The following is a 16,795-nucleotide window of genomic DNA, read 5'->3' on the forward strand; positions in this document are numbered from 1 at the left end:
TCGTATCCGAGGAGAGCGTGCTATATTAGCTTAGCATATAATCAACAGCCCTTTTCAGGACTCCAAATTTGATGGATTAGAGTTCAGAAAAGTTTTTTACAGGCCGAACTGAAAGGAGCATTTAGCGAAAATCGTGGTGTCGATGATAATTCGATACCGATAGGTGCCATGGATATGGATTTCATAATGAAGAATATGAAATACATGACATGATGTAGTGAATATATCCCCATATCGAAGAAATCACTTTGATGAAACTGTTTACCGTTTGTTGTTTTTAAGTGTTGGGAAAGGGCATTATTTTTGCTGAGTAAATTCCAAGAAAAAATCCATTCCTTCTTTAAGCGTGATTCATTCTGCTTCGGATCAACGGAACAGTGATAATCATTTCATACAAAAGATAAAATGTCCAAGAGTTATATGATTGCTATTTATTGAGTCGGAAAATTGTTTCAATAGCTTAATGATAGCTTCGAAAACAGGTTATAAAATGACGCTTCCTTTGCTTTCGTTCATTTCTTACTCTACTCTCGCACCGTGACGACTCGTTTGTTTGGGACCAAGCAGATAGCAGGTTAGTCTTTCAGTGGTAAGGCACACGAAAGCAGCTCGGATAAGCGCACCAGCCGCAGGATAAGTGAAGAAGCCACATCGCTATCGACCGGGAACTTTGCGTGAAAATCATCGCTATCGGAAGTCGACCGAATTGCTGATCCGCAAGCTATCTTTGCAGCTTTTGGATCGTGGAATTGCTCAGGACTTCAAAACCGACTTGCGCTTCCAAAGTTCCGCGGTTATGACGCTGCAGGAGGCTTATTCGAAGATACAAATTTGTGTGCTATCCACGTAAAACGCGTCACATCATGCCCAAGGACATTCAGCTGGCCCGTCGAATCCAAGGAGAGGGTGCTATATTAGCTTAGCATATAATCAACGGCCCTTTTCAGGGCTCCAAATTTGATGGATTAGAGTTCAGAAAAGTTTTTTGCAGGCCAAACTGAAACGAGAATTTTCGTTTGGATGCCATACAGCATCGAGAAAATTCCGGAAAGATCTAATCGTTGCTGAAAAATAATCTGCCAGTTCCCTGGGAATTGAAGAATACATCCATGCGAAAGAGTTTATTTTAATGTTTTCTAATTATATGGCGAACACAGCGACCAAATACATTTGATTTCGTAATTTTTCAATCAAGTGTAATTAGCTGGAAAGCTTCTGAAGATTATTCTTTCCCATCAGTAGGATATTTTCGTATCCAATATTGGATGCATAACATGAAAAACGGAAAATGTTTCGTATCGCGGAAATTATATAATTTTCAATCGATTATTGCTCAGTCGCCGAAATTTTCATACTCAGAGAGTTCATTCTCCTCTAGTTTGCCTTCCAAATTGCCATCGTAAACCACACCTTCTCTCGATTCAATCACGCACGAAAAGCATACTGAAATGATATTCTGGTGGTGAAACCCATTCATTTTTCGTGAGGCGTCGTGCACAAATTACGTAACGCGATAAGGGGGGAGGGGTTAGATGTTGCGTTACTTTCTGTTTATTAGAGATAGGAAATTGCGTTACGAAAGGGGGGGGAGGTTCAAAATCCGGATTTTTGCGTTACGTAATTTGTGCACGACGCCTGAGGACATCGACAAGACAACATCGTTACTGAACGAGCTGAACGGCGAGGGATCGAGGTATTCATTACCTGGCTTGACCTGACCTGAAATGCAATCAGTTTGTTTTAACTGTGAGGGAGCGCAGAAAAGCCGATCGATCAGAAGGAGAAGAGAAGGTGACCAAAAGAGTATCAGCATCGAAATACGGTTCCTCGGGAAGACATAGAAGCAGCCGCCACACACACACACATACACGCGCGCAACTCTTTTCGTTTGCTGGTTATCGAGAGGAAACCTGGAAAGAAATGATCGTTGCTGAAAAATAATCTGCCAGTTCCCCTTGGAATTGAAAATTACATTCAAGCGAGTTTATTTTAATGTTTTCTATCCATATAATACTGCGACCACATACATTTGGTTTTGTGATTTGCCAATCGAGTGCAGTTAACAGGAAAGCTTCTGAAGATTATTCTTCAGAACAAGGTTTTTTGTATCCAATATTGAATGCATAAAACCTTGAGTCTTCAAAGTAACACTCTCGTTTTTGAAGTCACCCAAATATTTATTTATTCATTCATTCAGGATGGATTTAGATTCAACTTCAAACAAATGATCTCTAAATCAACGATAGTCCTACGTCACCCTTGCGGTTATACCATAGATATAACCCACTTCCTGTTTTTCGATGAGAACAAAAGTCCCCCTACTTTCATGTATTTGCAATGCCGATTTCCCCAACGCTGCTTGGTTTTGATGGCTGTGTTAGGGAAACCGTAAAACGGGCCAATCAAAACGATGCAGTTAGGGAGTTTAGATAACGCCTAATATTTTACAGTTATTCAATTGTTTATCTAATGAAAAACAACATTTTGTTAGTTGCGATAGATGCGTAGAAATATTCCCTATCAAGTGATGCAAACATCTCTCCTATCCAGTACGAAATGTTCGAGTTATAAGCATTCGAAATCTTTCATTTTTTCCTGCATGTTCTGTGTTTAGGTTTTCATTTTACCCTCCATATATTCCGGTTAGACGTAGTCCCACGTCAAAAAAAAACAATTTTACAAAATGTGCAATGATCTGTCCCATACCTGATTTTTTTTTAATTATTGGCCATTGAAATAAAAGTTAGAATAAACTAACATAGATAAAAATCGAATAGATAAGCACTTACAATGCAAAAAATAATGTAGGCTTATGAAGAAATACATTTATAGATTTTTTTCAAACCCTCAGTTTCTGTTTTGCTATCGTTAGATTCGTACACGCACAGTTACTCGTTTCGGCATGCATTCTTAGACAATGGCCATGTTGCCAGAACTGGGCATACTACACAATACCCGGAGTGATAAACAAAGGAATTAAATGATATAATTTTGTCGTCCTACGTCAGCAATGTGTTTGTGTCTTGAACATTGAAGCCTATTAGACTTTTAGATTCAATATTTTGATAAGACGTCCTTATGGTTTCTATTCAACGTATAACAACGTATTTTTGTATTCATAGAACTTGATTCAAGTCTATACGTATAACACGATAGTCAAGGGTCAGTATGAAAATGATTAATGTTAACATGTTACAGTTGCTGTGAATCAATGTAGGGGCATGGTAGTCTAGTTGCACAAGAATATTGAACGAAGACACTGAAAACATGTAAACTTTGGAAAATCATGACTCAAAAACGAAAAAAATGCCTCTGATTTTTGGATATGTTATGTAAAAATACCTGAACTATCATGAAAAAATATAAAAAAATATAGCGCCCTCTATCTCTTAACCATGCAAACTATCAACATTGCCGAGGGTTTGATTCCCGTTCTAGTTGTGGGATGTTTTGTCAATGAAATTGCCATAGTACTGAAAAAAAATTAGGAAATTTTTGGTACGTTGAGACGGCAAAAGTTTCTTCAAGAACGTTAATTCCATTCAAGGAGAATTTTCCTACAATTTGTTCTTTAACATCCAACTCTTTTTTGAATTTTTAAATTTCGCTGCAATATTATTTTAAAAAAAATCCTTATGAGCCTAGAATTAGCATTTTCAAAAACACGATTTTTATTCCACTGTACTAAACATCTTTTAACTTTTACCCTAACGTTGAAATATGCATTTTTTTCGAAGAATCATAATTATTTTTTCGTTATTTGTTCATTCATTCAGGCTCCTCATTAGCATTTTAGCAGTAAAAGAACCGGAGTTTAATCGTGTACATGTGTTGCTACTGGCTTCCGATTACACATCCAATACCAACCAAACAGAATAGAAGTGACAGGTTCTTAGAACTGTCACAATTGTTGAATTAAACAATAGAAAAAACGATTACTTAAAACGAGGGGAAGATAGGTTCTATTAATTGGCAATTTTCACTGATTGATTTCTTTATATTAAAAATACGAGGTGAGCAGTACAGTATATAGAAATAATGATTATATTTCTAATTGAACGTAAAATTAAAAAATTATTATATTTTCTAGTGTTCATACACAATCACTTTCGCCATTGCTTAACCTAAAATTAATTCGTTCTGGAACAAGGAAACAAAAAGCACTGAATTTGTAAGGATTCCTTTTTTATATATATCTTTAGAATAAGCAAATTCTGAAATAAATATTTTTTGTAGCTTAGAGCACTACGCTAACGAGAATCGTGCGTTGTTTCATCCGTTCCCGAACAATATGTTTATGGTCTCTATAAATTGTAAATCCTTGATCCTTCTGTTCCACTACATATGATAAATTACACAGAAGTAGCCATTTAGGCGTAAGAGTATTCCTTTTGTTCTTCCATTGTTCAGCAGACCGGACAGCGGAGGCAGTTGATATGATCATCATTGTGTTATTAATAGCACAACAGCCCGATGTCCTTTTTGTCGTGTTGCAAGCAGAACTTGCATAATGATTGTTGCGTGGACATAGCTATTCTATAACAACACAAAGATGGTCAATTGAGGGCCCGGAGTTTTGAACTCATGATCGATCGCTTAGTAAGCGAACGCACAACCAATGCGGCTACGAAGACCCCTAAGTCTTACAGCGCGGACTCGATTATATACAGTTTTTGATTTCTATTCACTGTATATAATCGAATCCTGTATATAATCGAGTCAAAAAAAAAGTTGTGTTATTCGTTTTTTTTTGCATGTATTTTTTGTTTTTTATATATTTGATGAAAAAAAACCTTCTACGCATATGTTCGAATTTCAACAATGACAGAGTTATAGAACTTTTTTTTTGTTTCGGACTCTGTTGCCTCAAAGTGGCTCTACATTACAAAGTACGCTACAGAAGACGATTTTGTTGCGTTCATTTGAAAGATGAGAAAATTTAGTACAGGATATAATAGTGGAACATCTAAATAAGTGGATTTTAACAACATTTTGGAAGTGAAAAACATAAAAGTTAATTATTTTTAGTGTGTTATCATTAATTTCATCCTAAAAAATTATGTTAAACTAGATTGTTTTTATCAATTAAATTAAAGTTCTTTAACTGTTCTACAATTTATTCTTTGACACCGATCTTCTATCGTTCTTAATTTGACTGCAATATCGATATAAACAATTCTTGGTGAAAATTCAATCAAAATCTTCAAAAATCACGATTTTTACCCCACTGTACATGTAATAGCCACTTAAATTACACCTTAACGTTGAAAGGTTACATTTCTTCTTGAAATAAGTCATATTTGAAATATAAAAAAAAATTATTTTTCCAAACTGTATATAATCGAATCACATATAATCGAGTCTGTATATAATCGAGTCCGACCTGTATTTGTATTTGTATTTATTTTTATTTATATTCTAATTATATAAAATATTTCTCTTTAAATTGTATCTAATCAGGTCCGACTTGTACTGGCTTTATAGGTGGGGGATAATACATGGTACAGGTCGGACTCGATTATCCGGAATGTTGATTTTTTTCCACTCCGGATAATCGAATCATAAAAAAAAATCTCTCGGTAAACGTAAAATTACTATGATTTGCACTGATTTATTTTTACGGGGTCTTTCAGATTAAACGCTCACGCAACAAATGTTAATAACTTCTACAAAAGTGAATCGATTTTGACGCAATTAACAGGTGGTTATAAAGTTAGCATTAACCACTGGTAGACTTCGAGAAGAATCGAGAAGAATCCGGAAAGATGTCATCGTTGCTGCAAAATAATCAGCCAGTTCCCATTGGAATTGAAAATTACATGCAAGCGAAAAAGTTTGTTTTAATGTTTTCTATCCATATAATACTGCGACCAAATACATTTAGTTCTGTGATTTTTCAATCAAGTGCAATTAGCAGGAAAGCTTCTGAAGATAATTCCCCATCAGTAGGATATTTTCGTATCCAATATTGGATGCATAAAACCTTGTACCTCCAACGTAACGCTCTCGTTTTCGAAGTCCCCCAAATATTCATGTATTCATTCATTCAGATTAAACTTCAAACAAATGATCATTAAATCAACGATAGTCCTACGTCACCATTGCGGTTATACCATAGATATAACCCACTTACTGTTTTTATTTCTATAAAACCAAAATAAAGCTTATTTTAGGACATTTTCGATGTGACCACCCCTTTTTCGATGACGCGTTTAGGTGAACAAAATTCTTCATACGCAACTCTAACATTACGACTTCGATGCTGTTGAAAATCCGAGTTATTTCTTCTTCAAATTTTGTGGCTTATTAACACACCAACGGTCCTTCACGTACCCCCAGAGGAAGTAATCGATGACGAGAAATGTTGAAATTCTTCCCATAAGAGGACAAAGTTTCATTAAGCCTTCGGTTGCTCGAGTAATACGATTTCACTAAAAACACACGTTCTTGTAAATTGTACATCTTGACACTAAAAACCATCCGATCAGACTGAAAGAGTAGCCGATTATTATCGTACCGAAGTGAGGAATGCAGTGTTACCATCGACGGAGCGAAACAAATTTTTTATAAAAAAGCTATTCGATTTTTATGCGTGAGCGTTAAATCTGAAAGACCCTGTATAACCCACTCATTTTTTCTTGTTGTAAGCAGAGCTTGCATGATGATTGTTACGTGAACATAGCTATTCTATAACAATACAAAGATGGTCAATTGAGGACCCCGTGTTTTGAAATCACGATCGATCGCTTAGTAAGCGAACGTGCAACCAATGTGGCTACGAAGACCTCCAAATCTTCTTTATGTTTGTATTTACTTTTAATTTATATTATAATTATATAAAATATGTTTCTTTAAAATGTATCTAACCGGGTCTGACTTGTACTGGTCTTATAGGTAGGGGACAATACATAGGTTTATGGGCAGCTGATAAAATTCAGACGATATTTCCTTGACTAGAAGCCCAAGTTTGTCCTAGAACTTCCAAATTCGATTGAAAGGCGAAAATTGAAAAATAGTTGATGCTTCTGGGCCTAGGGGCACGGACAAAATCTTGACATAGGACTGTGATTGTGAGTAATATTTCCTTTTGAATTGAGTTTTTTCATTGTTCAAAATTTACCATTTAAATTGTCAAATTGTTAACTTTTCGTTACCATATACACTGTTCATGTTTTAAATATATGTCACAATAAAGATTTTGCGTAATATGCCTTTGAAAACTCTTAATGAATCGTTACATTTTTCGTAGAGTGACCCCCTTATATAGAAAGCGAAGACATCGTCCTATGTCAAAAAGTAGAATATTAAAACAATTTATAATCACATATGTAAATGCAATCAAAATTATGACATATTTCGAGACATATTTTTATTCAATGCATGAATTTTTGATAACCTATTTTTTGGATTGAGATTTATTTGGCACCACCCATTGTATATGCTCTGCGTAGATAATACTAGCATACAATTTATTGCATGACAGATTGTATGGAAATTTCAATTCAATTTACCTCAAAACTTGTGGTATACAATCACCTCCCCATATTCTTATCTCAAGCTATCAGTGGCGAAACAACCGATGCAACAAATTCACAACTTGTGTACCGCATGACTAAATTGAAGCCCCAAAACAGATGTCCAGTTCAGTGCCGTTCCTCAACTCGTGCCGGTAGGGCAAATCAGCTGTGCTGCTTGTGACGAGAATGGGCGTATTCCCGAAGAGTTTGTTTGTGTTCTTGATGATATGGATTTCATCGACGACCAGTAATTTCCAAGAGTCCAACGATATTCGAGATGCTGTGGAAACCGAGGAAGATGTTGGTAAATATCAGCCCACATGGGTCAGCCTAGATTCGAGACCTCTGCCGAAATGGTATGACGATGCTAAGATTGGCATATTCATTCATTGGGGCGTTTACTCTGTGCCAAGTTATGGATCGGAGTGGTTCTGGATCAATTGGAAAGGTGGGTACCCAGTCTTCAGTTCTACGGAATAGTTCTCATAACGGTCGACAAAGCAAACATTGGAATGCATTTCTAAATGAAATGTAATCTAGAGTATCTCATTTCACTGATAAGCTTTAGAAGTTGCTGAGATATTGTACCATTGTGTTCGCTTTCCACCTTCTTATTGCGAACTGATTGACTAGACGGATTGATTGATTGAGTCTATTTTGGTATCATCTGTTTCTCAATTAGGCTACAAATATGATGAGTATGTCAACTTTATGGAAAACAATTACAAACCGGGCTTCACGTACCAGGATTTCGCCGGTGACTTTACCGCGGAACTTTTCAACGCCACCGAGTGGGCGGAACTGTTTGCCAAATCCGGCGCGCGCTATGTTGTTCTGACAAGCAAACACCACGAGGGTTACACTTTGTGGCCATCGAAGTATACCTACAGCTGGAACTCGGCTGACATAGGTCCCCATCGGGACATCATTGGTGAACTTTCGACCGCCATTCGGAAGAACACAAAGCTCACCTTTGGTCTGTACTATTCGCTGTTTGAGTGGTTCAATCGACTGTACAACGATGATAAGTTGCATGCCTTTCTGAAAAGCGACTATGTCGACACCAAAGTGTGGCCTGAGTTGAAAGAGATGATCAATATGTACAAGCCGGAAATTCTTTGGAGCGATGGTGACTGGGAGGCACCCGATGAGTACTGGAAGGCGAAAGAGTTTTTCACTTGGTTGTACAACGATTCACCAGTGAAGGATACCGTTGTGACGAACGATCGCTGGGGAATGGGAACGCTGTGTCTGCATGGAGATTTCTACACTTGTTCGGATCGATACAACCCTGGTAAAACGTACATTAAATGACATTAAATAACACACTTACTAGTATTAAGTAAAACATTTTAGGAGTGCTCCAGCCGCACAAGTGGGAGAATGCAATGACAATCGATAAGAAAAGCTGGGGTCACCGACAGAATGCTAAATTCGAGGATTTCATCACGTCGGATGAACTGATTGGAGAGATCGCAACTACGGTGAGCTGCGGCGGAAACATTAACATCAATGTTGGTCCTTCGAAGTATGGAACCATCGATCCGATATTTGTGGAACGATTGACCGATATGGGACGGTGGCTCAAAACAAACGGGGAGGCAATTTATAAAACTAAACCCTGGAAGTATCAAAACGATACCCTCACATCGGAGGTTTGGTACACCTCGCGGGGTGTTCAGAGTGGGGAAGAGCTGGTAGAATTTACAAATGTTTATGCCATTGTTCTCAACTATCCGTACAAGACGAACAGTGTGCTATTGGGTGCCTTCGATAAGCATTACACGGATATTATTCAAATTACTATGTTGGGATTTAACACTAGTCTGAAGGTGAGTTTTGATTTATATTTATTATTTGTATCAGTGCACTGACGATTGTCGTCATATTTTTTAGTACACACCTACGGAGACTGGTATACTAGTAGACTTCCCGGTAAAAAATGAGATTGATCGTCTGAGGCTAGACTACGCTTGGACTTTGAAGATAGTGCTGTCAACCAAAAAATAAAAATACTGCAACGAACACTATATGAATAGTTATTCCAACCCGAGGAATAAAACGTTTTCGGAATAACTCATTTCGTATGGAATTGAAATCTAATGTCAGAATATCATTAACGAGGGTTGGTTCCTTATATGTGTACTATCTCTGCAGAACTTTTCTTAAATTTTCAATTTTTGAAGCATTTCAAAATTACTCACTTATTTTAGAGACTGTGTCTGTGAGTCTAAAATGATGATTTCCATGTGAAAACATAGAACAATCTAATCGGTACCTGGTTTATATACGAATTTGATAGAGAGTCTTCGAATTTTACCAACTTTCGTTTGAACGAATTGCGTACATATTGGGTTTTCCGATTGAATAAGGTAAATGGTAAATGATTGAATAAGGTAAATGATTTTGGTTTGTCCAGTCGAAAATATGATCATGGTTTGTCTACTTTTTTGAATGCTCTTACTCAGCACACCTTTGTCAAATGAGGTATTCGAATGTTTCAAAACATATAAATAAAATTGTCTTTTGCATGACTCCTAGTATTAGACTCTAGACTCCTAGTATTTTTCTACGGAATCACATGTTTTAAAGGATTATAAAATACACCATCCATTGGTGTCAATGCGTCCCTCTTTCGAGCTAGCTTTTAATCGATCACCAGATGATTATTTCGCACGTATTCGGACCTTTTCTGGATTATAACACTTACAAACAGAGATGCCAACCTGCCTGATTTTTCAGGATTTCCCAGACTTTTTAGTACGCTCCCTGATATCCTGACGAACACTCAATATATCCTAATTTTTCTGAAATGGTCCTGATTTTTCCTGATTTTTATACTCTTTACCTTATTCGTAATAAATATACTGGTTTCCATGTCAAAGTTTTCTATCATGATAGTTCTCCGGTTCGCACTTGTATATATCTTACATTAAGTTAAATTCTCTAGACGCAAAGCTGGACTTATTTTTCTATCTCTACCCTCAATTATTTCGTGGCTTTCCAAAACGGTGCTACAAAATTTCGTGAAGCCAGATTGTCTGACGAATTTATGAAATTACTACGAGCTTTATTGAGGATAATGTGTATGTAGATGTATCCCCAGAGTTATTATTGTATGAATACGTTTCAGAATGTAAAATTACTCAAAGAATTTTTTTTTAAATCCACGGTTAATATAAAAAGATTTTATTCAAAGTTCAATTCAAAGTTTATTCAAAGATTCAAAGTAGAATCAACTTTAACGATGGAACTATGGTAAATATATCTATAACCGTACTAAATATCATAAAAATTAGGAAAAAATCAACAAGCTGATCCACTGCTGATATGTTTTGCTCATTTGTTGAGTAAAGATTCATTCCAAAGTATGGACGATGAATTCAGTGAAAATTTGAATATTGATTTCTCTGCAGTTTACTGTAGTTATGCTGTAGGTTTCTCGGAAAAAATATAACGATCAAAAGGTTAGGCGAAACACTAGCATTTTCGCTTATGCGAGGATTTATACCATGCTTATTAATTCTTTTACATATCCGGTCTCCGCCCGAAGAAAGATATATTTACTCTGTTTCTGGTGGGATTTGGAATAAGTTCTGTATTATGAGCTACTACCAAGCAACCTGTTTCTCACATGTTTGGCTCGCAGCAGTTTTCGACGAGGAAACAACCAATTTCAGGGAGGATGGAATATTGAGGCTATGTGAAAGATGGCGGAAGATTGTGAAACAGAACTATGGATATAACATTAAATTATAATGCTTTGATTGAAAATTATGTTTTTATTTTCACAAAAATTTACATTAACTTTTCGGACAACCCGTTATGAGCTATCCTGATTTATCCTCATTTTTATTTTCATTCTTCCTGATTTTTCAAAATTATAGTTGGCAACCCTGCTTACAAATATTGTAAACATCATTCTTGCACACCATTTGTATCAGATTTACATAGCTAAACCATTAAATTAACGCATTTTGATGAACTCAATTTTGATCATGAGTGGTCCAATTCAATAACGTTGTTTTGTCCACATGATTTCTATGGCAACCACTTGGCGCGCTGCAGTTTGTTTATGGTGTCCTTCGCGCATAGCAGAAATGAAGTTTCCATATGTTGAGTGTCTTGAGGTGAACACTTTTAAAATGCCCAATAAAATATAATATTGTGAAAAAAGCCTAAATTATGAATGGATCAATATGATGACAGTAAACTCAAACAATTATAAATGCAACATCTACTTGAGAATTCGAATGTTTTCATTCAAAAATGGTGATTTCTAAAACCGGACAAACCATGATCATTTTTGGACAAACCCTCATTCCAATTTGAGAAAAATCGTTAAAAAACATAAAAATAATTCCAACGCCTTATGGTAGTATTAGCAACTAGAGACTTGTGGCAAACTGGTATCGATTATATGTTATTTCATGAAGGAAAATTGATTTGTATTTACTAGTTGTGTAAAAACCCCGCAAATCGGACAAACCAAGATTCATTTACCCTACTTGAAGAAGATCTGATTATTTGAAATTAAAGAAAAATAATGAACATTTCAAAACGGTCCGCAATTGGCTGTTCGGCGTAGGTTCCGTTTAATGTCGGAACAGGAACGTTGTATGGTCTTCATGTCAACTTTACGAATGCTTCCTAGGAACGATTGTTCTTTTGGTGTAATGCAATGACACTTTATCACGCCAAAACACGTATTGCCATTCTGATGTTTTTGTTGAAACGGGACCAAATTGTTTCTTCGAACATTTATTCTGATACACACCTTGATTGATAGTCAAACCAGCGTGCATAAACCATGGCTTAGAAATACCTCTTTTGTTTAAATGAGACAGAATCACTTTCTGTTTAAACTTATATTTTAAGTTTGGGGATGCAGAAGAACTATCCATGGAATAGTATCTGATAGTATCGATCGTTTCTGGGAATGTGCGTCTTCAAAAAAGGGAAGTAACTTTTGTCGTCAAAATATATTTCCCGGGGTATTTATTTTATCGATCAGCGGTATTGGGAGTTAGGCGTCGAAAACGGTTTCTCAGTGTATTCCGGGGCTCTTGACTTCTATCGGAAATTTATTCTGACTGTTTTAAATGTTTTGCAGATGTACTGATGAGAACAGTTGAACCTTTTTGCAGCATCCCGTTGGCTCAGGGAAACCTAGTTGTTGAAGGCACGAGAAAGAGAACGAAGTCTTTTTATAGGTAAACAGTCGAAGTTGCAACATTTTTGATTTTAGAATTGTTTTACCGTATAAGGTAAATGATTTTGGTTTGTCCAGTCGAAAATATGATCATGGTTTGCCACTTTTTTGAATGCTCTAATTTAGCGCACCTGTGTCAAATCTGGTATTCTAATGTTTCAAAACATAAAAATATTTTTTTTTCATGATTTACAGTAGTTTTGTAGTATTTTTTTTACGGATTCACACGTTTTAAAGGATTATAAAATCCACTTTCTATTTGTGTTAAAAGTTACACTTTATTAGAGGTAACTTTTAATCAATCACCAGATGATTATTTGGCACGTATTCAGACCTTTTCTGGATTATAACACTTACAAATATTGTAAATATCATGCTTGCACACCATTTGTATCGGATATACATATCTAAACCATGTAATTAACGCATTGCGATGGCCTCAATTCTGATCATGAGTTGTTTGATTCACTATTGTTGTTTTGTGCACATGATTTCTATGGCAGTATTTCAGTTTAAGTGTTCTAGACAGCGAGAATCAACAGTACATGTTAGTGCTTAGAATTAATTTGACAATCTACTGAAATTGCTTCGCGAAACATTCGCCCTCCTGACTCAGTGAAAGTATTCATTTATTGGCTCTTGTTATTGGTATCAAATATTTGTATCAAAGATTTTTATTAATAAATTTCGGGGTGTAATTTCGTAGTTGTATGTTAACAATGCGGTCGTGTCCTGGACATTACCCTTCTTTATTTACTTCTTTTTGCGGTCCGCGACATGTGTTGCAAATTGTATATTTTGGAGGGTTTCTGGAGTGTTTCTCAAATCAAACTATTAGGGATGCAAATCAAACCAAACTGGGATGCAACAAGTAAATCAAACAGTTCCAAAAATTATGACAGTAATTTTTTGACGTAGAACTACGTATTTCAGGAAGGGTGCCAAATCAGAAACCGGTAATGTTTTTATGAAATAAAGTTAACGTTGATAACTATTTTCACAGCGAACGAATTCTGATGATTTGTATACCATTCGAATCGGAAATTCTCTAAGATTTGTTTGATATTCTATACATTACAATTCCCCAATCCTCAACGGTTTACATTAATGAAAACTGGAAGCATTACCATTTTCGCATACATTTTTTCTGTCGATTTGTGTGCTTACCTTCCTGTACAGTCAAAAACGATCGTTTCTGTCCGCTCTAAACTTATTTGGTATGAATAAGCCATCCGCGATTTGAAACCACACCACTTCTCGTTTGGAGGTCATCGCAGCGACATCTTTGCCAACGAACATCGAGCGGGAATGGATTGTCTTTCTTGAGACAGGTGAAGGAGGAGTATGGAGTAGGGATTCTTTCCACAAGGGCCCTTCTCAGGGCTAGAGAAGTTTGGAATCAACTATGGAATGAAATGAAATGAAACCACAGTTTCGAGCGAGCTAGCAAGAACAAAACAAAGAGCGGGCATAATTCATGCCTTATATTGATTTCACACACATGTACACACAGCTCGATACAAGAATGGAAGATATTGCAAAAAAGCTGTGGGGTTTCGTTCACATTCACTACACACCCTCGAAGAAGGTGGAAGCTACGACAATGAAAGTGCCTGCAGTATACGGGAACTTTTCGTCCCTTTGCGAATATGGGAGAGTATACAGAATTTTGGAGTATGAACATATAGGGGAAATGAGGTTAAAATGAACAGGATTGGTAAGATGAACCAGTGCTCAACCTTCGATAATTTAACTATAAACAAATTGATACTTCTTCATTATCCTATTCTTAGAACAAGACACCCTGTTATGCATGAAACTGTCAAATGTAAAAAATAATAAATAAAACAGAAATTTGTCTCACGGTAGCCATTTTGATGTAATTTGGGCGAATTTCCCGTGAAATTTAAATTAATCAAATAAAATCATCAGTTTGAACAACTGTTCACATATTCAATGAAAGGTAAACAGATATTTTGTTTGGTTTCAGTGATTAATTCGCAGTCAAAATTACTTTGTTGTTTGGGGCAAAATGAGCCACCACTGGATAACGACTAACAATGTCATGTTTTCCAAAGCTGAACTACCTCATCAAATGTTGTTTTTCAAGAAGTTCCTTTTGTGGCTTTGACCCTCAAAAAATATGCCACCTCGACCAAAACCAAACCTCAATATATGAAGCGTTATGTGTTTCTCACTACTTTTTCACACGTATGAGTAAATTCTAATTACTACTCTAGGTGAATAAGCTTAGCTTGATTCATACATGTACCTACTATTTTAATAATTATTTAAACAAGTTTAGATAAGGAACAACGCATAAATCTATCCCATTTAGCATGATATGTGTAATTGTTCATTTTACCACCACCATGTGATTAGTTTAATCGCACGATAAAAAAATGCTCGATTTTACATCTTATTTTCTTTTAATGAAAAATGTACTATTTTTATTTTTTATAATAAAGATATCTTGAACAACAGTTAGTTAAGCTATAATATTCATCGAAGAACGGAAATTGTAGCAGTATGTGGACGCAGTAAATGGGCATATTCCTTAGGGTGTTCATTTTAACCGCTTTTCCCCTACTGCATTTATTTAGATACAACGTGTCTTCCACGGAAGTATGCTTTCAAATCTCAGAACTATTGCATGTTCTGGGGTTTGATTCCTTCTCAAGCGGAATATAGGAGCGAAGGTGTTTCTAGTTTGTGATCGATGTCTGAGTGAAAAAAAGTGTCCGGTACGAGTTGGGAGCGCAGTTCGATCGTAAAGTGAGGACGGAACCAAAAAAAACGAAAAGCGTTAATAGCTTTCGACGATTTTCTTCATCAGTAATTTGTTCTAGAAGAACGTTGACATATATGTGAGACATGAATCAGATGGAGCGTTCGTTCTACGGGCAATGAGAGAGGGGAGAGAAACTACTGCAGTTTAAGCTTCGCAATTTCTTGATATTCCGCAGGGATATATGCATCAACCGATAAGAAATATTTCTACTCGCGCAGCTCAGTGCAAACTGCTGTTAAATGGAATCATATTCCGATCAGTCTCTTCATTTTTAAATGTAAATTTAATACACTTTAATGTTTCAAATAATTCAATAGTGAAAGCCCTGACATTCTTTGAGGTATAAGCTACCTTTTAACATCATTTACAGGTATTGATTTAGCCTATAATTTAAAATATTACACATTTGCAAAAAAGTGACAGTCAAAACCAAAGATAAAATGCTTGCGTTAGCAAATTGCGTAAAAAAACAAGCATCGTTAATTTTTTAGTTTTTGTAGTTCTTTCAATTTCTTTGTTTGCTTTTTTTCATGTTAAGTGCTAGAAAAGGTGAGAATATACAATAATTGGATGAAAAAATTATATTTTATACAGGAATATTTATCAAACTTAGCATTGAAGTAGTGTTCGGAATTTGAATCAAGTTTCTTTGCATGATTCAAATTCCGAACACTTCATTTTAAATGTAAATTTGCTGAACTTTAATGTTATAAATAGTTGAATAATAAGAGCCTTGACATTCTTTGGGTTATAGGCTACATTTTCACATTTCATTTTCATACAGCCTATAATTTATAATATTAAGCATTTGCAAAAAAAAGTGACAGTCAAAACCAATGATAAAATGTTAGTAAATGCGTTAGTAAATTCCGTAAAAGACAAGCACCATTATTTTTTCAGTTTTTGTAGTTTTTTCAAACTATTTTGTTTGCTGTTTTATGTAAAGTGCTAGAAAAGTAAGAATCTATATTAAACGGATGAAAAAAATGATATTTTATGCAGAAATATTTATTAAAATTAGTATTGAAGTAGAGTTCGGAATTTGAATCGAGTTTCGGCCCGAACACATCATTTTTAAATGAGAATTTACTGAACTTTCATGTTATGAATAATTCCATAATAAAAACCCTAACATTCTTTGGTTTGTAGGCTCCATTTTAAAATTAATTCACAGGTATAGATATTGCCTATAATTTATAATATTAAAAATTTACAAAAAAAGTGATAAAATCGAAATAAAACCAGTGATAAAATGTTTGCATTAGCGTGGATTTT

The 16,795-nt window shown here is 35.5% G+C and overlaps 2 protein-coding genes across 3 annotated transcripts in view; one reads left to right on the forward strand and one right to left on the reverse strand.

Annotated features, from left to right (window-relative positions):
* LOC129770994 (uncharacterized) overlaps nucleotides 1-16,795 on the reverse strand; it is a 38,739-nt gene that overhangs the window by 5,308 nt on the left and 16,636 nt on the right. The window lies entirely within an intron of this gene.
* The window catches only part of LOC129770993 (putative alpha-L-fucosidase), a 442,537-nt gene continuing 433,342 nt past the window's right edge, over nucleotides 7,601-16,795 (forward strand). Inside the window, exons 1-4 of one of the 2 annotated variants that reach the window (XM_055774220.1) lie at nucleotides 7,601-7,965; nucleotides 8,200-8,811; nucleotides 8,874-9,349; nucleotides 9,414-9,789. In XM_055774220.1, coding sequence (XP_055630195.1) covers nucleotides 7,704-7,965; nucleotides 8,200-8,811; nucleotides 8,874-9,349; nucleotides 9,414-9,527 — 1,464 coding nt within the window. In that variant the 5' untranslated portion in view covers nucleotides 7,601-7,703 and the 3' untranslated portion in view covers nucleotides 9,528-9,789. Of the gene's footprint in view, nucleotides 7,966-8,199; nucleotides 8,812-8,873; nucleotides 9,350-9,413; nucleotides 9,790-16,795 lie in introns of those variants that run through there. The other variant, XM_055774221.1, reaches the window with a different exon arrangement.

This window comes from Toxorhynchites rutilus, chromosome 2 (assembly GCF_029784135.1).
Source record: "Toxorhynchites rutilus septentrionalis strain SRP chromosome 2, ASM2978413v1, whole genome shotgun sequence".
In the NCBI taxonomy this organism is placed as follows: Eukaryota; Metazoa; Arthropoda; class Insecta; order Diptera; family Culicidae; genus Toxorhynchites; species Toxorhynchites rutilus.